General features: G+C 44.8%; 1 protein-coding gene across 1 annotated transcript; it reads left to right on the plus strand.

Annotated features, from left to right (window-relative positions):
* Positions 1-1,780: 1,780 nt before the first annotated feature.
* On the plus strand, positions 1,781-21,634 carry LOC140723812 (uncharacterized). Its single transcript, XM_073038349.1, has 9 exons — positions 1,781-1,850; positions 5,235-5,300; positions 5,802-5,847; positions 9,915-10,026; positions 14,077-14,198; positions 14,796-14,944; positions 17,140-17,172; positions 19,035-19,111; positions 21,540-21,634. The coding sequence occupies exons 2-9, from the start codon at positions 5,242-5,244 to the stop codon at positions 21,632-21,634; spliced, it is 693 nt and encodes a 230-aa protein (XP_072894450.1). The 5' UTR covers positions 1,781-1,850; positions 5,235-5,241.
* Positions 21,635-23,288: the final 1,654 nt, after the last annotated feature.

Genomic DNA, 23,288 nt, shown 5'->3' on the forward strand with positions numbered 1-23,288 from the left:
GGAGCAAGGGCTTCACAGTTGACAGAGGATTGGTCAATATGTCACTTGGAAGAGTTAAGTTTAATTATAATTGGCACTTTTGTTTTTTTTTAATCCTTATTTTCTTTTCTAAACCTTTAGTTAAGATTCCTGAATATAATTCCTTTTATCTTATGCCGCGTGCTGTCTATTATTTCTTGGCACTGACTTTGTAACGGGGCAGCAAAGTACACAGCATCCACACAAAACGGTGTATCGGGTGGGAGAGCTCTCTCAGTATCACGGGTTAGGCCAGACCGGAGTGTATATTAAACTAGACTTACACAGCCAGGGAAACTAGTGGGGTTTCATGTTATTGTTTAATGTCTGTTATTATTCTTCCCCTTCTGTCCTCGGTAATGTTAATCTAAGTGTGCTGGAGTGTACATTTTTCTTTCTAAAATTTCCTCCTTTGAGGTCTTATTTTTCTTTGTAATTTTCCCAGATTGATATCGAGCCGAAATTTGTTGTCAAACGAAGACGTAATTTAGAATATACCGGAAGTGTTTATCGCACTTGTTTTATGTTTACTATTGAGCTTTGTTTGCCAGATTTTCTTAAGCCTGAAGTAAATTCTGTGGAAATGTTTGACTCTGTAGCAGTCGGATTTTTTTGCTTTGACACCTAGATACCTATATATTTCATTGTCATCTATCTGTTGTATGGTATCATACTAATCGGTTTTAAATTCGACTAACTCTGTTACTTCTTTCTCGCTGTTTAATGTTCTGTACTTACCTTGTCCAGAGTAACATAGAAACATAGAAAACCTACAGCACAATACAGGCCCTGCGGCCAACAAAGTTGTGCCGAATATGTCCCTACCTGAGAAATTACTAGGCTTACCTATAGCCCTCTATTTTCCTAAGATCCATGAACCTACCTAAATATCTTAATAGACCCTACCGTATCCGCCTCCACCACCATTGCCGGCAGCGCATTGCACGCACTCACGCATATGTTCCTAATTTTCGAAAAGGGATCTGCTATTGTATTAATTTCTTCAGCTTTATTGGTGATGTAGCATTTAATTTCAAATCGTCCAGGAAGGTGTGTTAAGGTAAAATCGCTTGGTTGTTTCTGATCTGAAACCCTATGCTTCTCTGATTCAGTCAATTACAGAGCGTGTTCGCAGACAGTCCAAACCCTAATCAGCATTGAGTGTCGCCCGGAAAAATGCTTTGGTTTAATTTGAAACGCATGGGGAACCTGCGCCACCGTCTCTTGTGCGGTCGAACATGCCGGGGTCATTCTTCACCGTGAGTCTACATGAGCGCACAGTTTCGCAGTCGGCATTGCTGCACGGAGGGTTTTTATCTGAGGTCGTTTCCTCAACTCCTGCCACTGGATCCGACCTGTGGGTGGACAGTTCTACCCTGGACTCTACTCCAATAACAGACACTGAGCGTCATTACCTGGACAACAGAACAGGTGCAGCGGGAAAGCAATGACGACCAACCTGGGACTCTAACGATGTTGATGCCTTCTCTCATTTGCTTAAGTGATTCAGGTTAATTTGGAAGCTTTGTGGAAAACTGTGAGGGGTCTCACATACTGTCCTCACAGTAGGCAAAGTAGGTGGCGGGTTCAGCTGCTGTCTGGATCCGCTCATGTTTGTGATATTGATGTGGTGTCCTAGTTAAATAATGAGCTTCGGTTTGCACAATGTCGCTCCATTCGATGATGCAATACTTGCGGTTAGAATACTTAAAATCACGAGTTGTTTTTTATCCTCCTGCATTGGCTGTTCTGGATAGCAACAGCACGTGTCATCCCTCCATAAATAGAGGCTCTGGACAAGCGTACACCCAATACAGCAAGTCGACACTGAGGTAAGCCGTAGCACTTAGCGTCTGGCAGTAGACAAGTGATTATGCTGTACGTATCGTGTTTTCTCTCTCTCTCTCTCTCACCCCCTCTCCCTCTCCCTCCCTCTCTCTCTCTCTCTCTATGTCTCTCTGTCCTCTCTTTCTCTCTCTTACTCACAATGTCTCCTACCTCTCTATCTCTGTTCCGGCTCCTTTCTCTCCTACTTCCTCCAGTATCCGTCTTACAATTTCATCTCTCTTTCTTTCTGTCTCCCTCTGCCATTCGTCCCTCCGTCTCATCCCCATTATGCAATATTCCGCACCCCAGCCGCCCGTTTCTACTAGAATATATGTATCCAGCTGGAACTTTACCCTCCAATATCGTCTTCATCCCAGGCAAAGAGACTCTGTATCAGACAAATCAGCATGCCGGAGATGTTTGTGAGGTTAAACCTGGGGCTCGGTTAATAATTACACCAGGATCACTGGGTCTACATGCATCTCTGTCATGTGCGCAGTTTATGGGAAGAGGGAAATCACGGTCAGTGGTGCTCAGGTCACAGCGACGTCAGCCCATGAACTGAGGGGTGTCACAGCTTCTATTACCAAGGTTTCTGACCACACTAGCCAGAGTGACGGTGTGAGCGAAGGGCAGGGCGTGGGATGATGAAAGGGGATACGGAGCGGCTGACTGAGTGTGTGGGAAGGTGGCAATGGAAAATCCTGTGGATTATTATAAGGGTATCTACTTTCGTACAGAAGACAGAGTCATTATTAAATGAAAAGAGATTTGTTGGTGGTGATGCCCAGTTTGGGGAACTGTTGCACCATACGCAGAGATGAAACATAATCCTAGGGGAACAGACGCTGGCCCAGTCTATGGCTGGTACTTTCCTCCAGCAGGTTGACAACACAAGCGTCCAATTTTGCGCGGTTTTTTTTTTGCTAATGTATCCGCTGTATTCTGGACAGCTTTGGCGAAGATTCCAGAGGGAGGAAAACGGGTCTCTCTTTTGTTGGTATTCAGAATCAAAATCACAAAAAAATGCTTGAGGATCTCAGCAGGCCAACCAGCATCTATGAAAAAAGAAGTACAGTCTGAGTTTCGGGCTGAAACACTTCAGCAGGACTGGAGAAAAATAACAGCTGAGGAGTAGATTTGAAAGGCGCCGGGTGAGAGAGGGAAACAGGTGTTAGGTGAAACCTGTAGGGGGTGGGGATGAAGTAAATAGCTTGGAAGGTGAAAGAGAAAGAGGACCATATCAGACTGAAAAAATAGAGAGAAGCACCAGACGAAGGCGATGGGGGGTCAAGGAGATATGTTGAGAGAGGATAAAGGAGATTGGTCATAGAAAGGAGATCGTGGGGTCGGCGGATTGGAAGGCAATACTGGAAGTCTGAAAAATCGATGTTGAGCTCATCAGTTTGGAGGCCACCTAAAAAGAATATAAGATGCTGTTCCTACATCCTAAATGTGCCCTCATCACGACAGAGCTGGAGGCCATGAATGGACTCCGCAATGGGAATGTGAAGTGCAATTAAAATGGATGACCACTCGAATTAAAAGGCTCATTCTGAGAGTATATGCGGCAGTGAGGGAGATATCCAGAGAAGGGGATGGCTCTTTTGCATCCAGAAGGGTTGAACGAGGTATAGCTCCTCTCTCCCTCCCCACCCCCGCTCCTATCCATACGGATCAGGCAGATAGACCAACAGATTGGTAAAACAATGAATCGATAGGTCAGTGGATAGGCAGATAGACACGCACCAATGGGCAAAGTCTCAGCAGCATGGAGTCAGCAAGGATGTTTTCCCTGTCTCAGATGTTTTGAATCAGGGACTTGCTCCATCATCCGGGGATGACATTGGCAATCAATCTCAGAATGAAGTGTATCATCGTTGACATATTCAGTGCAATTCCTTGTTCTGTTCCAACTGCACAGCCTGAGACTGAAAAATTGTAAATTGTAGTGAATGAATACTTAGGGCAGACATGAGCTGTCGGGGAAGGAAGGGGAGCGACAATAGATGAAGTACATTTCATTAGAACTGAGGAAGGAGAGAAACGCAAGTTGGTCTGGGCTGCTGAGAAGGTGGGAAGGCGCTTTAGAAATGAAATATCTCTGCTCGGTTGAGATTTGACTGAATTGGTTTATCTCATGTACGAGGTACAGTGCAAAGCTTATGTTTACACTCAGCACCAAACTCTCTCCTTGTGTCCGACCAGCCCGGCCCTCAACCCGCTCTTACACCTTTCTTACCGCGTTCGTCCACTTCCACTTAATCACTTTTCCTCTCCCGCTTATTCTATCGCATCTCCTCCTTCAGCATCTCTCTAGCAGAAACTCTGCAGGCTTTCTGTATTTTCGTAGCGCGGAGGAGTCTACCTGATGTGTTCTAAGCAATGGAGGGTATGGATAGCTCACACAGTGGGAACGTTATCCCATGTTTCAATTTGAACTAATATAGATTTAAGAGGCGGGTTGAGAGACTCACCAGGATAGTAAAGTGACCGGAAACAACTAGGGCTAGCTCTGCTGGTGGCGAGGATGCAAACTAGACTGCGCTGCGGCGGAGTGGGAGGGATAGTGGTTGGATAGAGATACTCTGGCACTGCATCCTCAGTCGAGGTGAACCAACTAAAACTGTGGCATTATAGCCAATTTACGAAATCTTTATCAATACAATACAATACAATACAGGGTGAGAAGGCACTTCAAACGAAACATCTCTGCTCGTTTGAGGTTTGACTGAATTGGTTTATATCATGTATGATATACTTTTACACTCCGCACGAAACACTCTACTTCTCTCTGACCAGCCCGACCCTCAACCTGCTATTACACCTTTCTTACCGTGTTCGTCCACTTCCAGCCAATCACTCTTTCTCTCCCGCCTATTCTCTCACACTCCCTCCTTCCACACCTCTCTAACAGAAACATGGCAGGCTTTCTGTCTTTCCCCGGCATGGAGGAGGCTGCCTGAGGTGTTCAAACGGATGGAGGACAAGGATGGTTCACACAGTGGGAATGTTATCCCATGTAGCAGAGGTATCAATAGCACATGATATAAATTTAAGAGACGCGGAGAGAGGCTCACCAGGATTGTAAAGTGACCGGAATCAACTAGGACTCGCTCTGCTGGTGGCGAGGATGCAAACTAGACTGCGCTGCAGCGGAGTGGGAGGGATAGTGGTTGGATAGAGATACTCTGGCACTCCATCCCCAGTATCGAGGTGAACCAATTAAAATTGTGGCATTGTAGCCAATGTACGAATTATTCCTCAATACAATGATGTTGAGTACTAGAACTGGCTCGGCGGGCCGTTGGGCTGTTTGCAGTATAACCCTGTGAATGGCCTTATGTCTGTGGCAAATACTGGATAGTGACTGTTTCTGTTTCTCATAGGGTAACTATGCTGCCTGTGTTTCTGCTTGTCGCCTCGCTGACCAGCGTGGAAGGCTTGAGCAAAGGGTAAGACATGAGCAAAATTCCTTTCCTTCTGCAGTCGCACATCTGCCGCTGTGTCTCAATTCCTTGTATCCCTGCTCAGTGCTGCCTCCGTGCCCTGCCCCGCCTCCGACCAGGAGCTGCCTGCCTTGCCTCCATCCTTCTTCAGTTTTTCTGGACGAACCTCCCTGAGTAGTTGGATTAAACATGTGTACCAATCAGTAACGGTAGACACTCGGCAATATACAATATGAGAGCTACGAACCGAGCTCCTTTCAAAAAATACATTACGCTCCTCTCCAACATGGCGTCCTTCTGCAAACCAGCTTCCCACCAGATAGCATCCCACATGTTTAGCACACGGCTCTCTTAACGTCGCACCTTGTTACACTATCGGGTTGGATCTGAGAGCCCTTCTCTTCTGATGGCACACATCAGAGAATCCACAGTTTTGTGGAATGTGTGGGATGCTTGTTTGCATTGTCTATTGTGTTTCTGATTCTCTCATTGTGTTTTTGCTTCCAGTCGTTGCTTGGGATATGACGTCCTCTGCACCACTGCGGATTATGAGGTAATGTGATCGCTGACTATGACTTTTTGCTTCCTGCTTCCCCCGGACGTCCCTTATCTCCTTCAACCACATCCTTTCCGCCACGTGCAGATCCCCGTCCACGTCATCCTTCCTCAGGCCGTAGGGACGAATTGTCTCCGCTCCTCCGTCATTGGTTCTGAACTATGGAGCTGATTATCCCTCAGCACCGGGGAGTCAGACGTAGCTGGAGAATGGCAGCCAGCTGACTTCCCACCCTGGCCCCTCCGCCCCCTGGGAGGGAAGGCTGAAGGGTAAATTAAAGACGATATGTACGATGTGCCATTTGGAGAGATTACAAAGGAGCTTTACAAGGATGTTTACTGAATTAGTGGGCCCGTGCTCTGGTAAGAATCTGCGCACACTCGGAATGCTTTCTTTGCAGCGGCGGTAGCTGAGGCGATGTCAGTAAAGGTTTAAAGTTTTGAGAAGGAACGCTGGCATGTGTTTTACTTGAGAGGCGGTAATAGCAAAGAAGTATGTAGGAGGCCGTCAATTGCGATGTTTTTTGTTTGTACGTGGAAGGACTTCAAAAACAACATGTTAAGAATACAAAACTTCTGTGTGCTTGTCAGCACAATAGGGAAGGGCAACAAGTGTAGGGAAACTTTGTTTTCAAAAGTTATTGATGCCTTGATTAAGAAAAAGAAAAGAATGTACGTCACAGGTATGGCCAGGTAGGAACCAATGAGGTGATTATGGAGCATAGGAATTGTAAGAAAACATTTGAGAAATGATTCAGGAGGGCTAAACGTAGGCAGAACGAGCAGACAAGGTGAATCCTAAGCGATTATACAGAAATGTTAAGAACAAAGAGATTGCCAAGGGCCAAAATTTTACTCTGGGAGATTAGAATCCATGTGTGGACCCAAGGCAGATGGGGGAGATCTTAAGTAGCTTTTTATGCATTTATTTTTTCCTAAAGCTGTGTACACGGATTCTATGGAAGTGAGGTAAAGCTGCTGAAACATCATGAATTCTGCACAGATTACATATGAAGAAGTATTTTCTAACCTGAGGCATACCAGTGTGGATAAATACCCAGGACCTAACAATGTGTTCCCTTGGACGCCACAGGCAGATAGCTCAGATATTGCTTGGGCCTGAGCAGAAACATTTAAAACATCCTTTGCAAATGGAGAGATATCAGAGGATGGGAGGATAGCCAATGTTATTCCGCTGTTTTTAAGGCTTTTAACATAAACCACAAAATTATAGGCCGGAATTTCTGACATTACTTGATGAAACGTTACTGGAAATTATTCCAAGGGACCTGATGTAGAAGTAGTTGGATAGACGTTGACTAATTAAGTACCATCGGCATGGCCTTGTGCCTGGTACATTATTTCTAATGAGGTTATAGAGTTTTTCGAGGAAGTTACCAGGGAAATGGATGAAGGCAAGGCATTATAGGAGAAGCTCTGTGGGAGAAACCAGTAGTGGCAGTAGATGGTTGTCTCTCAGACTGGGACCGTGGAGTATCGATGTGTTATAGACTGTGCTGTGTTCTTTGTTGTTTTCATCCATATATATCAACGTGACTGATGATAATGTGGTTAACTGGATCAGCAAAATACCGATGACACCATGTCGGGGGATATAGTGGACAGCGAGAAAGACTGTCTTGGCTTCCAGTGGGATATACACCTGCTGGCAAAATTGTCTAAATATGTCAGGAAGAACTTAATGCAGAGAAGTGCGAGGCTTTACACTTTGACAGGACTAAACACAATACGTCTCACATGGCGAACGTCAGAACACTGAAGAGTGTGGTAGAACAAAGTGATCTGGAATACGGTGAATAATTCGCTGGAAGTGTCGCCATGTGTAGATGGGGTCGTGGTGGAACCGATCAGCACATTGACCTTCATTAATTAACGTATTGAGTACAGGAGATGAGATGTTGTGTCAAATAGACTGAGAAACAGCTTCTACCAGAGCTGTGGCCTCCATCACACCACTCCCACAGAACAATGATTGAAAATGTGAGCACACACATGCATACACAAGGACTCAAATACTTGCACATTGTGCATTACTATGATATTCTGGTGCTGCTGCGACTTATTTTTTGCTACTTATCTATTTAATACTTTTTTTTATTACTGTCTTGTTTTTACCTACCACTTTATTTAATTGCCTGAGAGGAAGCTAAACAGAGTTTCTTTGTACCTCTGTATAATGACAATAAAGATCATTCAGAGGTGTTTCAGACGTTTGTAAATCCCAACTTAGAGTATAGGCTGTAATTGTGTTCACCTACATACAGGAAAGGTGTAAATAAGATTGAAAGAGTACAGTGAAAATTTGCAAAGACATTGCACTATAAGGAAATATTGAAAAGGTTTGGTCAGTACTTCTTAGAAGATAGAAGATTGAGAGTGGTGTTGAAAGATGTTTACAACATTACGAGTGATGTACATTGGAGCAATACAAGCAGGCTTTTCCCACTGGGGTTGCGTGGGACTACAACCAGTATCCTGGGTCGAGTGTGAAAGTTGAAAAGTTTAAAAGGAACATGAGGGGAAACCTCTTCACTCAGAGGATCGTGAGAGTGCGGAATGAGCGACCAGCACAAGTGAGGCATGAAAACTCAATCTGAACGTTTAAAAGAAGTTTGGATTGTTACATGGCTGATCGGGGTATGGAAGTCATTAGTCTCGGTGCAGGTCGATTGGAGTAGCAGTTTAAATGGTCATTGCATGGATTAGATGTGCTGAAGTGCTTGTGATGTATTTCTCTAGGTCTTCATGAGATTGTAGGGACAAGGTTTTTCACCCCGAGTGTGCTGAATGCTTGGAGTGTCCGACCTGTGTTGTTAGACCATAAGGCCATAAAATATAGGAGCAAAAGTAGTCCATTCCATCGAAACTGCTCCGCCATTCAAACATTGGCTGATCCAATTCTTCCAGTCATCCCCACTCCCGTACTTTCACCCTATAATCTTCGATGCGCTGGCTAATCAAGAACCTATCTATCTGTGCCCTAAATACACCCAATAACTTTGCCTCCACAGCTGCTTCTGGCAACAGATTCCACAGATTTACCACCATTGGCTCAAGTAGTTCCCCACACTATATTTCAAAAAATACGTCCTACAATTCTGAAGTCGTGCCAAACTTTCCAAGAATCCTCTATCGAGGGAAATAACTTTGCCATATCTTCTCTGTTCTGGCCTTTTAACATTCTAAATATTTCTACGAGATCTCCCTTCATACTCCTGAACTCCAGGGAATACAGCCCAAGAGCAGTCGGACCTGTCTCACATGTTAACCCTTTCATCCCTTTCATGTTGGTGGAGACAGATACATTAGAGATTTTTCTGAGGTGTTCAGATAGGCAAATGAAGGAAAATGGTAGGGTCTGGGCAATGTGAAGAGAGAGGGAATTACTTTGATTTGCCAGTCGATTACCAATTTAATTGACCCTGCACAGTACTGTAGGCCGAAATGCCTGTTCCTCTACTTCTCTATGTTCTCCGTTCTATGTTTGATTTGACACAGGTACATTGTTACATACAGTAAATCCGTCATTTTCATTTGCGTCCAAAACATTCTGAGGATGTGCTACGGTAGTTCGGAAGAATCGGCACGCTTCGGGTGCCAACATATCTTGCCCACAAATGACTATCCATGACAATGCGTCCTTGTATGATGGGAGGGCACGAGAGTACCCGGAGGAAACCCACAAGATCACAGGGAGAACGGAGAATTCTTTACAACCGAGAATGATGATGTGGATGGCGGGGAATTGAACACATTTGCAAGTGTTATAAAACTCTACGTTGGTTGTAACAGCAGGCTGCCGCCTTGCCAGGGTACCTTCCGTCGATTAAGGGACTATTGATGCTTGTGCAGAGGACCGAGTGTAATTGTTCAGACGTACTGGTGCCACTTTAAGCCCTTACTTGTGCCATGATATTCTATCTGTTGCTATACTCTCATTGTTCTGCCTCGTCGCATACTATCCTTGCTCCTCCATCCCGAAATGCACATCACCAAACTCTTCATACAACTCCTTACAGTAAGAACTCCATCCTCTGTCAACAGTTCCGCCGTTACAAAGAATCAGTCTGGGTTGGAATAAACGCCAGCAAGTTCCATGTTGCTGTAGTGGATATGGTACCCCTGCACTACTATTTCAGCCTGGAGAATTCAGAAGGTAGGAGAATGCACAATTTTAACTGTATAACCATATAGCAATTACAGCACAGAAACAGGCCACCTCGGCCCTTCTAGTCCGTGCCGAACGCTTATTACCACCTAGTACCACTGCCCCGCACTCAGTCCGTAACCCTCCATTCCTTTCCTGTCCATATACCTATCCAATTGTACTTTAAATGATAATACCCAACCTGCCTCTACCACTTCTACTGGAAACTCATTCCACATAGCTAACACCCTCTGAGTAAAGAAATTCTCCCTCGTGTTACGCTTAAACGTTTGCCCCCTAACTCTCCTCATGTCCTGTTGTTTGAAGCTCCCCTACTCGAAATGTAAAACGTTTATCCACGTCAACTCTATCTATCCCCCTCATAATTTTAATTACCTCTGTCAAGTACCCCCTCAACCTGCTATGCTGCAAAGAATAAAGACCTAACTTGTTCAAACTTTCCCTGTAACTTAGGTGCTGAAACCCAGGCAACATTCTAGTAAATCTTCTCTGTACTCTCTCTATTTTGTTGATATGTTTCCTAAAATTCAGTGACCAGAACTGTACACAATACTACAAATTCGGCCTTACCAATGCCTTGTACAATTTTAACATTACATCCCAAATCCTATACTCAATGCTCTGATTTATAAAGGCCAGCATACAATAAGCTTTCTTCACCACCCTATCCACATGAGATTCCACCTTCAGGGTACTATGCACCATTATTCCTAGATCATTCTGTTCTACTGCATTCTTCAATGCCCTACCATTTACCATGTCTGTCCTATTTTGATTATTCCTACCAAAATGTAGAACCTCACCCTTCTCAGCATTAAACTCCATCTGCCATCTTTCAGCCCACTCTTCTAACTGGCCTAAATTCTGCAAGCTTTGAAAACCTACTTCATTATCCACAACACCACCTACTTTAGTATCATCTGCATACTTACTAATCCAATTTACCACCCCATCATCCAGATCATTAACGTATATGACAAACAACTTTTGATCTAGTACAGATCCCTGAGGCACACCACTAGTCACCGGCCTCCAACCTGACAAACAGTTATCCACCACTATTCTCTGGCATCTCCCATCCAGCCACTGTTGAATCCATTTTACTACTTCAATATTAATCCCTAACGATTGAACCTTCCTAACTCACCTTCCATGCGGATCCTTGTCAAAGGGCTTACTCAAGTCCATATAGACAACATCCACTGGTTTACCTTCGTCAACCTTCCTCGTAACCTCTTCAAAAAAAATCAATAAGTTTTGTCAAACATGACCTTTCACGCACAAATCCATGCTGACTGTTCCTAATTAGACCCTGTCTATCCAGGTAATTATATTTACCATCTCTAAGAATACGTTCTATTAATTTACCCACCACTGACGTCAAACTGACAGGACTATAATTGCTAGGTTTACTCTTAGAACCCTTTATAAAAAATGGAACCACTTGAGAAACACGCCAATCCTTCGGCACCATCCCCGTTTCTAATGACATTTCAAATATTTCTGTTAGAGCCCCTGCTATTTCTGCATGAACTTCCCTCCTGGTCCTAGGTAATATCCTGCCAGGAACTGGAGATTTATCCACTTTTATATTCCTTAAATGCGCCAGTACTTCCTCTTTAATCATCCTAATTTTGATGGAATCAGCAAGAATATGCCGACTGTTAACTGGGACAGGCTGTTTCAGACACATATGTATTTGATAAGTTGGATGCTTTGAAAATTGTCATTATGAGAGTGCAATACTTGTAAGTAAAAGGTAAAGATGGCAAGTGTAGAAAACCGTGGCTATCTAGTGATGTGGAGTCACTGGGTAAGAACAACTGGAGATGTATATCACATATAAGCAAGTAGGAAAAACATATGTATTTATGGAATGACCTTAATGCAATGGAACACTTAAAAAGGAATCAGGAGCGCCAATGGAAGGCATGAGTTTTCTCAACAGACAAGTAAAGGGGAATGACCGGGGATACTACATATATGTTAAGGGTAGAAGCATTGTAAAGGACGAAGCTTAGTCCTCTGGAAAAAAATCTTATTGTTATTCCATGTGTGGAGTCAAAAGAAGTGGGGAGGTCATAAATGAATTCTCTTTTTCATCTGTATTTAGTCAGCAGATGGCTGCAGAGTCAAGAGCACAGAGGCAAAGCGGCAACATCTTCACAGAGGAGGACGTGTGCGTTGCCCTGTCGCAACTTAGGGATGCAAGTGGAAACATTACCGGCGTGTTAGAAGAGATAGTCAGCAGTAGCAGATGATCTGGAGGACTGGAGTATAGGTTATGTTATTGCTGTCATCATAAAGCAGGATACTATCAGTATTAATAGTGGTAAAATTAGTTGAAGGTATTCAAATGATAATGGATACTGGATGCTTAAGTATTTGTTTTGACATCGAGGCCATTACCACTAAAGCTGATGAAAGCAAGGCTATGTACATTGTATACATGGATTTCAGTATTCCAATTGAGAAGGGCCCGCGTGGGCATTTGGCTAAGAAGTTTCGATGCATTCAATATTAGGTAGTAATTTGAATTAGACACTGGCTTTGCGGAGTAGCGAAGTACATTGTCGCCTCTCTGGCTGGAGACCTGTGACTAGTAGAGAGCCGTAGGGATTGATGCCGTGTCCGTTATATTTTGCCATCTATCTAAGGGATCTGAATGATAATGTGGTTCACTCGATTAGTAAAATTCAGGAGGCACACTAAGATCGGGAATGTTGTAGACAGTGAGGAATACTGTCATGGCCTACAGCGGGATTTGAGCGAGCTGGAAAATTGTGTTTAAAACAGCAGATGGAATTTAATTCAGTCAAGTGCAAGGTTTTTCACTTCGGCCAGACCAACCACGGTAGATCTTAAACAGTGAAAGACAGGGTACTGAGGAGTGCTGCAAAATAAAGGGATCTGGGAGTGCAGGTCAATAATTGATTGAAAGTAGCGTCACAGGTTGATTTGGTAGTAATGAAAGATATTTGTACGTTGGTCTTAATAAATGGAAATATTGAGTAAATGAGATGGGGAGTTATGTTTGAGTTGCTGAAACTGAGACATAAACAAGTTTCAAAGAAGACAGAAGAAATTTTAAGGGAATTCCTGGGTCTTGAGGACCGTAGCTATAAGGGAATATTGAATTAGTTAGGACTTTAAACCCTGGCATAGAGAATATTTAGAGGAAATTTCATAAAAGTTTAAAAATTATGATGGGTGTAGATAAGTTGAACCATTCAGGCATTTTCCACTGAGGTTAGGTGGGAATACAAGCAGAGGTTAAGGGTGAAAGGTGAAAAGTTTGATGGGATCCGCCTTCACTCAAAGGTTATCGCAATGTTTATTGACCTGGCAGCAGAAGTGGTGCATGCGAGCTTGTCTTCAAAGTTTAAGCGAAGTTTGGATACTTACATAGAATGGAGAGGTATAAAGGGTTAAGGTCACATTGCTACTCGATGATAGCAGGCAATTGAACACATTCAGCACGGAGCAGATAGGCCGAATGGCCACTTCTGCGCTGTTCTCTTTCTATGACTCGATGACTCCATGACTAAGAATGAACTGGGTGAGGCAGTGTAAGTTGCGATATTAAGCTTGCAGATGACAAGAAGCTTTGCTGACTTGGAGATAATGTAGAGGATTGCTGTAGGCTGCAATAGAACAATGACAGGATATGACGGTGGGCTGTCAAATGACAGGTGTTGTTCAAGCCCGACAACAGTGAAGTTAGCTTGCAGAAGGAAATTTGGGATCCACACCATAGATACATTAAACCTGCAGCAGAAATTGACATGGTTATTGAGAAGGCGTGTGGTGTATTTCCCGGGGTGCTGTCAGAGGCAGACACAATGGATCACTTAGGAAACTCCTCGATAAGCATATGGAGGTCTGTGTGGGAGTGAGGATTCAGATTGATCTTAAAATAGGTTCTAATGTCATCTCAACATCGCAGAACGTAGTGTTTTAAATTGAAACTAACGCTTAAGTATATTAGTGTTTCCAAGGAAATGTATGAAGTAATATAATATTCTACAACACTCTTAGGGATGAAGATCCAATTGACTGGACAACTTCTCGTTTCACTGTCCGGGATTAGAGTGCTTGCAATCTACCTGATGCTTCCCGAAGAGCTCTGGGACAATCCTCCAACACCAACCAACCCACGAGTGAGTACCAGATGAAAGCTGACAATACGTTGTATTGTGGCCAACCAATCCCCCCCCCCCCCAATCTTTAGATGGGCAGGTGTTCAGGAATGAGTCCTGTAGAACCGTCTGATGGTTGTTTTCCAGGAGGGTATGGATTCAGCACTTCAAGACGCTGTTGGTGTCGATTATGAAGGAACAGTTTTGGGGGTAATTAAATGCACACAGTACAAAAGGACTAGCATAGCATGCTGAACTTAGTGGGAAATCATGCCTAACAAATGTGTAGGTATTCTTTGAGGAAACGACAGGCCGGTCTGAAAGAAGGTGAGGAAGTTTATGATACATCAATGTATGTGAATCTGAACAGTTAGCCATGGTGGGTGTGTTTCCAACCAATTGTTTATGTCTATTATTGTCGCTGGATATTAAAGGGACAGGAGGTGTAGAGACTGCAGGGGAAAGCATTGCGGGTCCGGAAGCTGGGCGGCGAGTGGAACTGCAAAATGATCTCAGATATGAACTGACACCTGATTGAATGGAAGAACAGGGTCGAGAGAGGGGGGCTGGTGAATCGGAAATTCCCTGTTCCTATTTTACGGTGTTTGCATCTTTCAGCTGTTCGTCACTCGTTTCCCAATGATGGATGTGTTCGCCAGGTTTATCCGTGGGTTTCTCTTTACCGACGCAGGTGATTTCAACCGCACACTCACGGAGCAGAATGTTCATGTCAACAATTCCAACTTCTTTGTGTATTCCTGCTTGGGGTAGGTCATAAAGCGACAGGTTTATTTGCTCTTTTGTGTGATCAGTGGCCAAAGGGCTGAGGATCTTCTCCCTCAAGTGTTTTCTAGAAGGAAGATTACCCGGCAGCCTATTCGACACTTTTCGAGAATGTGCTGGGGACAGCCCGCAGGTGTCACCATGTTTCCGGAGCCAACATATCATGCGCACAGCTTCCTCATCCGAACCCACAGTTTCCCGAAATCCAATGACAGCAGAATGTCTCCATAGACGACAACAACACTCACGTGGTGTAAGGAACACTTACTCCGAGGGTGAATCCATCACTCCCACCACGTCACCAATAGCAAACGTCTTAAACCCCATGTAGATACAGCACCGGAAAATGAAACACAAAATTTCACCCAGGTTAGCCACCAGCCTCTCTTCCCGAGAAAAAAATCTGAATATAATTGCTGGTCTTCCGAGCCAACGGAATGTGTAAAGCAAAGCCACCATGCAGTGTCCCGTTTTGTACGCCCAGACACAGGTAGCCCGCATCGTTGTCCCGCCTTCCTGCAAAATTACATTATGTAATGTTAGATTCAGACCATTATCACAGTCCCATCTAAAGACAGCACCTCGCATGAAGGCACCATGAATCTCCGTGTTGTGCGAGGCGGCATTGTGTACGTCCTGCTGAGCGAGCAGTGAACCACGTCTCTGGGTTCACCTCGCTGCACACCACTGAGGCTTCTTCAGATTCTGGCACCAAAAAACAATCAGCGGCCAAAGGCTCGGAATTGGCGAGTACGTGCATGTGGAACATTGTCTCAGTGAACGAGGCGAAAAACAAATCAGAGGGAATTTATCATTAGGGCGCTCACGCCGACAGAGGGGTGGAAACTGTCCGGAGGTGATGTCCCTCTCCTCACGCTGCTCTTCCATAGGGAAGAGACCGTTTGAACAGCGGTGGTCGAATCTAAAAGTGAATGCCCGAACACGGTTTGATTACAGAACCCTGCAATAAATTCTTAAGCTTTTCAAATTTTCCGGACAGATTTCTCAGTCAAGATCTCCCCTGTACAAAACACTGCTGGCCTGAGACTGTTTTATCACAAGATACTCCAAAGTTTCACCCTCAATAATGATTCAAAAATCTCATCAGCAGGTAGTGGTACACGGATGATTTATAATTAGTTTTCGATAAGATCATGAGATGTGGGAGAAGTATTGAACCATTCGGCCCATCGAGACTCTCCACCATATTATCTTGCCTCATTTGTTATCCCGCTCGCCTCATTTCTCCTGTTTTAATCTCTGTACTTTGTTACCTTTACGAATCAAAAGCCCATCAAACTCCTGCTTAAATAAAATCACAAACATGGCCTCCACATCCATGGCAATGAATTTTTCAAATTCAGCATCTTCTGATCCTCATGTGCTGTGCTGTACTACAGCATGTTCTATTAAGGTCGGGGTTATATGGGAGGCAGGGTTTAAGAGTCGACAACAACATTGCGGCCGAAGGGCCTGCACTGTTCTGTACTATTCTATCTTCAATGTTCTAGCAAAAGGAATTCTTCATCCACTCTTAGGCTAAGCACTCTGCTCCAATCCCCAATCCCCCATAGGAAACGTCCTCTCTCCAGCTACTCTAACCAGGCCGTTCAATGGTCCATGATTTTCCAACTCATTCTTCAAAACTACATCTATCGTTGAGCGGAGAGTCTCTCGTTAATTTTATACCTTCATCTTGTCCTTGAAACAGGTCTGTAGCTTTAGGTAAAAGAGTGTAAATGGATGTGGAATGTTCTGTGTGCGAGTGGGGCGGTAAATGAACCAGAGCCGCTGCAGTATCGGATGGGTGTCCGTCCCTACGGAATGGTGGGAACGCTCTGGCGCTGTCAGATAGAAGGCTCGCTTATCACACTGCTCCTCCGAGGGGTGAAACGGTGTGAAAGGAGATTTCACAGAGATGCTCGGTCAGTGTTCCAGAGAACTCTCCGGTTCTGGCATCAAGAGGGAAGGAATTTGGTGGGATTGTTGAACTTGATGTTGACTCCTCAGGGGTCAGTGTGCCCAGAAGGAAGGTAGGCTGGTATCCCGGCGCTGCCACTGAGCATCTTTGGGAGGGTTCAGGCGTCGGGTGGCAGTGATAAGGGAAGAGTTGGTCACAGTTAAATGGTTGATGTGCGGTCTCTAATTCTTTATTTGTTTTTTCCACATCCACGATTAGGGAGCGAGTGGCGTTCAGTAGTTTGCTGCATGGGTAAGTACAGGGGAATGTTGTGACTGTGATCGGGTCAGTTAATGAATCAGAGACGCTGCGGTATCATTTGGGTGCTCATGCTGACGGTCGGTCAGGAACAGAAAATATAGAACACTAGACCTCTATGCTCGCCCTTTATCCTTGATTGTTGCCGACTCAAGACCTTCGTTCCTACAGAGCCGTCTTTTTTTTTTCTATTATCCATTTGTCTAAGAGTTTCTTAAATGTACCTGATAGATATGTCTCTTACCGGACTCCTGACACCGCGTTCCAGACACCCACCATTATGTGCAAATACATACGCCAGGCAGCCCCTGTACCTCCGTCTAAATAGATAGATAGATAGATGGATAGATACTTTATTCATCCCCATGGGGAAATTCAACATTTTTTCCAATGTCCCATACACTTGTTGTAGCAAAACTAATTACAACAATACTTAACTCAGTAAAAATATGATATGCATCTAAATCACTCTCTCAAAAAGCATTAATAATAGCTTTTAAAAAGTTCTTAAGTAGTTTACTTAAATACATTAAATACAATCAACCCCGGCACTTTAACATATCTTACTCCTGGCGGTTGAATTGTAAAGCCTAATGGCATTGGGGAGTATTGACCTCTTCATCCTGTCTGAGGAGCATTGCATCGATAGGAACCTGTCGCTGAAACTGCTTCTCTGTCTCTGGATGGTACTATGTAGAGGATGTTCAGGGTTTTCCATAATTGACCGTAGCCTACTCAGCGCCCTTCGCTCAGCTACCGATATTATACTCTCCAGTACTTTGCCCACGACAGAGTCCACCTTCCTTACCAGCTTATTAAGACGTGAGGCGTCCCTCTTCTTAATGTTGCCTCCCCAACACGCCACCACAAAGAAGAGGGCGCTCTCCACAACTGACCTATAGAACATCTTCAGCATCTCACTGCAGACATTGAATGACGCCAACCTTCTAAGGAAGTACAGTCGACTCTGTGCCTTCCTGCACAAGGCATCTGTGTTGGCAGTCCAGTCTAGCTTCTCGTCTAACTGTACTCCCAGATACTTGTAGGTCTTAACCTGCTCCACACATTCTTGATTAATGATCACTGGCTCCATATGAGGCCTAGATCTCCTAAAGTCCACCACTATCTCCTTGGTCTTGGTGATATTGAGACGCAGGTAGTTTGAGATGCACCACATCACAAAGTCCTGTATCAGTTTCCTATACTCCTCCTCCTGTTTAAAATTATATCTCTTGGTAGTTATTTCCACACTGGGAAAAATGTCTTTGGCCATCCACATGATCTATGCCGTTTATCTTGTACAACCCTATGCAGTCGCCTTTCACCCACTTCGCTCTAAAAGGAAAAGCCATAGCTCGCTAAAACTATCCTCATATGAATATCCCTCTCGTCTAGGCGACATACTGGTAAATCTCAGTTTTTCAGCTTCGAAAGCTGTACATACTTCCTGTAATGAGGCGACCAGAATTGAACACAATATCCCAAGTTTAAATGAGCGGCAACATTACTCGCGGCTTTGAACTCAACCCCTCGACGACTGAGGCCAACATCACATACAGTGTCATAACAACCTGGTCAACTTGCGTGTCAACTTTGATGAGTCTATGAGCGTGAAACTAAAGATGACTCTGTTCTTGCACACTGATAATGAACCTGTCATAAACCCTGCATCTTGCATTCAAATTCGACTTTGCAAAGTGTATCACTTCACACTTTTCCACATTGAGCTCAGAGTTTGCCAATTCTCAGCCCAACTTTGCATTCCTCATTGCCCTGTTGTAACCTACATCACAATCCACACTATCCCGAAATGTCATCTGGAAATGGAACAGCCTAATCACCCGCTTCCCGAACAGATTTCTGCGGAACACCACTGGTCACCGACCTCCAAGCGAAATATCCTCCACCTGCTACCACACTCTGTTTTCTGTGGGTAAGCTAGTTCTATCTACAGTAGCCACGTTTGTCTGCCGCCCATCGCTGAGAAAGTTTTCCTAAATTCTTCATCAGTGTGCTTTGTCTAATAATTAAGAAATTGATTCCGTTCCTGGGACATGTCCTGCCCCTCTCACAGCCGTGATCAGACTATGGTTCTTCAACTGTCCAGAGATACTGACGAAATATATCCTCCAACAGTTTGACCGCACGTACGTTGGGCCTACTGGTCTGTAATTCCCAGAGTTTTCCCTGTTTCTTTCCTTGGTCAAAGGAATAACAGCTGGCAACGTCCAATCCTCTGATACTATTGCAATAGCCAGATGACACAGAAAGGTCATTACCAAAGGCGCAGCAGTATCTTCCGTCCCTTCCTGTAGAAAACTGGGATACAGACCCTCCAGCAATAGGAATTTATGTACCCTAATGTTCTCGAAAATCTCAGCTCATCCTCCTTCAAAACATCGATATGTTCAAGCATATCAGCCTCTTCTACATCATACTCACATTTGAAAAATTCTCTCTCAATTGTGAACGCTGAAAGAAAATATACATTAAGGTCCTTCACTATCTGGGCTGACCTCAGGCGCATATTTCCTCTGTTATTCCTGATCGGTCCTACGCATTCATCCGTCTGATCTTCACATCGGTGTAAATGGCCTTTGGGTTTCTAAGCTCCTGCCTGGCTAACTTGTAGTTCATTTGAAACCTCTCTGATCCCTGCTTCCTAAATCTTAAGTCTGCTTCTTCCTCTCTCTGGACTATCTCTTGTCAACCATGATTCCTTTTCTCTACCATCGCCGACCCTGTCTCAATGGGACAAACCTATCCAGAAGATCATGCCAGCTCTTCCTTAAAAAAAAAAATCCACAGTTCAGTTGTGCATTACCCTGTGTATTTCTCTTCCCAATTTACGTTTCCAACTTCCTGACTAATAGCATCGTAATTCGATCTCCCAGAAATCAACTGATTTATAATACCGTCTCTTCCTATCCTCTTTCAATGCCAGGGTAAAGAATAGGAGTTGTGGTCACTGTCTGTGATAGGAGGTCTGGCAGTATCGCATCGGGAAATATGGCAGGTGACCTGGTTCACTGGTCTAATATGGCGTTTCCTTCAGATGTTCTGCCACTAATGAGTCAGAAACCATTTATGGGTTCCTCAAACAGATTCTGCCAATCTAAACTTTTTTTTATCAAAGGAGGTTCCAATCAATATAAGGGAAGTTAATGTCACAATACTAAACGTCTTTATGCTTACATATTTCCAAAACTAATCTCCTGAATTGTTCCTCGGTTGTTATTTGGCTATTTAACTGGTCCGTCTACTTCATACTTCCAGTAACATATCTACTTTTCTGGATTCTGACTCCATCCATATTGACTCACTGAATGATCCGACCTCGACTCCTCTACTTGTGCTGCTGTGAGATTATCTGACTCTTGCACTTTCCCCCCAGTCCCGTTTGAAACATAGAAGCTCTGGAACATCCAGAAGCGATTCTTGCCCTTGTAACGACAAAGCCTCAGTTATGGCCATAACTCTGTAGTTCCATGTACTGAGCTGCTCTCGAAATACAGCTCCCTTGTTCCCACACTTCACGCATTAAAATAGGCGCAGTACAATCCAACCTACTATCTGTAGGTTCACCGCCTCTCCTTCCTCACAATGTCCCAATACGCCACTGATTTTACCTCTGACATATCCCATTCCCCTCCCGAATTATGTTTCCATTCCCCGCAACCTCTATCAAACCTGTCTGCAAGATTTCCCTCCAGTTCATGAGGCGAAGTAGTTACCGAAGCGGGTTTTGGGATACAGGATCCACCTCTATTTGGAAAGGTTGGTGTGATTAGGCATAGCCAGGGTGTCTTTGTAGAAGGAAAATCACGTTCCATAAATTTGATCAGGTGTTTGGAATAGGTAAACAAGAGGTCTGACACGGTCCCAAATTGTAAGATAGCTGAAAGGTGACATACAATGGATCCCTCTGGATAAATGGTGGATCGGGGGGATTGGAAACACAGACAGAGAGATGGTGAAGATGTCTGACCCGTTGCCCTGCAGCTGTAAAATCATTGGCACCCAGAGTTGAGAGGTCACCTGACAACTGTTCATCATGTTGTTTACACTTCACCTGCAGGATTGTGTACACACCTGTGGTCACTACAATATTGAAGGGATGTGATTTTGCTTGAAAGGGCGGAAACAAAGAATCTCATGGGCGTAGGAAGTCAGACTACAGACACGGGAGTTTCTAGCTTAGAAAATTCTAGCAATAAGTCACCCGTTGCTTCTGTGACGCCGCTGTTTTTTTTCCTTTGGAGGGGGACCGGTTTAATGATGAAGTGAACAATACTTTCAGTAAAGGGACTGCTCTTCCACACTCAGGAACATTCCCCTCAACCCTCTGTTATATCTTTCAGTCAGGAGATATGGCTCGTTTCCACTGGCGGATTCGACTGCCCGGCCCCGTGAGGCCAACGAGGACGCTTTGGATCCTCCGCTTGCTTCCTGTTAAACGCCGCTTTCTACATGCTCTCCACTGTTAATTCACTCCCAACATCGTCACAGTAATCTCAGCACTGGCCTGTTCACCCGTGGGGTAATGCCAGAGATCGAATACCCGTGACCAACCTGTGTGGGATCATCACCTACTCTCACAGGGGCCGCAGAGTGGCTGTATTGGGAGCCCAGTTCTGGGACATTGGCAACCATGGTCCTACGGCTGACACAGGACTATCTGACCTTTGTAATGCGATGTGGCCCAAAAATGATATTACCTTGTCGGCCTGGTTCGATTTGTCACGATTACCAGACAGATTGGACGTTTCCTAGGATCTCTTTCATTCCCGGCGTAACAGTATGATAGATAACACGTCCAAAACCACGAGGAATCCCAGACTGACGTTTGAGTTTCGAGTGGAGGTCTGTGTCTCTTATGCGAGTGCACGGCGGAAAGTCAAGAGACACGGGCCACTTTTGTCGGACCGCACGGGTTTTCGGCACCAGAGCTGTGTAAATACTGGGCAGAACAGCCGGCGGATGTTTGATATGATCCACCTCCTGTGTTGATGTAACTGTAAACACTCTCGTGTACTCTGATGGTAGCAGGGGTTCTAATATTTCTTTTTCCACGGCATGTGGCAGCTCCTTCACGGAGCTCACTACTGACCACACTGCCTTTCTGACATCTGTCCCGCGGTGGTATAACCATTTCCCAAATTAACTGCATGAATCAATAAAGCCAACTCTGTTTGCATTAACTTGGTCTGCATCTCTTGTCAAACGCTCGCTGCTGTCAAATCCGACTGTTCATTGGGAAGGTACATTCAGCCCCACCAGGAATAACCAGCTCCTAGGGCAGTGAAAACAGCATGCTGACACACCCACACTAACAGCTCACCCCTCTTCCCTTCCAACACTGAGCCACTCTGTGGAAAACTGTCAGCTGATAGTGACGCCGCCTGGGGTGCGGGGAGGGTCGTGTGGAACCGGAGCGGTACACCGTCAGGGAAAATGCAAGCAGTCACATTACTAACGTGGGCCTACAGCCCAAATTGTCTCTCCCACCATATTGGTATCACATGCCTTGAGGTTAGATAGGTCTGAGTTGATGGCTCGGATAGTCAGAGCGCAGGAGGATAACCTGTCCGTGGGGTAATGCCTGACTTACCAGCTATCACTGGACAGACGCCATACCCACAACATTCCCCCTCTTAACCACCTCCATCCTTTCGCACGACTGTCAATCTACTCGGGGAGAAGCACCAAACCCATAACGTTATCTTGCAGAGAGACAGTGACATCTGGAATGGGAGGTGTGAGAATCAGAGAACAGTGATATTATGAATCAGCGTGTGGAGAGGGGGCATTCGATGACGGGCCAGGGAGGGGCGTGGTGTGGATACCGTTGGAGGTGATGTTGCTGCCGGAGGGGGTGATAATTGTTTAGAGAGAGAAAGTATTGGGGTGAAGAGAGGACGAGGGGCTCGGAGACGTAAACAGCAACATCTGAGAAGGGAGCTGTGGCTGGGCGTGACTGTGGAGGTGATGGGGGGGGAGATGTGGATGAGTTCGGAGAGTCTGATTACCGAGGGTCCCGGGAGGGAGCGCCGTGTGTTTGACGGTGGGGATGTCAGAATCAGATTTAATATCACTGGCGCATATCTAGA

This window comes from Hemitrygon akajei, unplaced genomic scaffold (assembly GCF_048418815.1).
Source record: "Hemitrygon akajei unplaced genomic scaffold, sHemAka1.3 Scf000138, whole genome shotgun sequence".
Taxonomy (NCBI): domain Eukaryota; kingdom Metazoa; phylum Chordata; class Chondrichthyes; order Myliobatiformes; family Dasyatidae; genus Hemitrygon; species Hemitrygon akajei.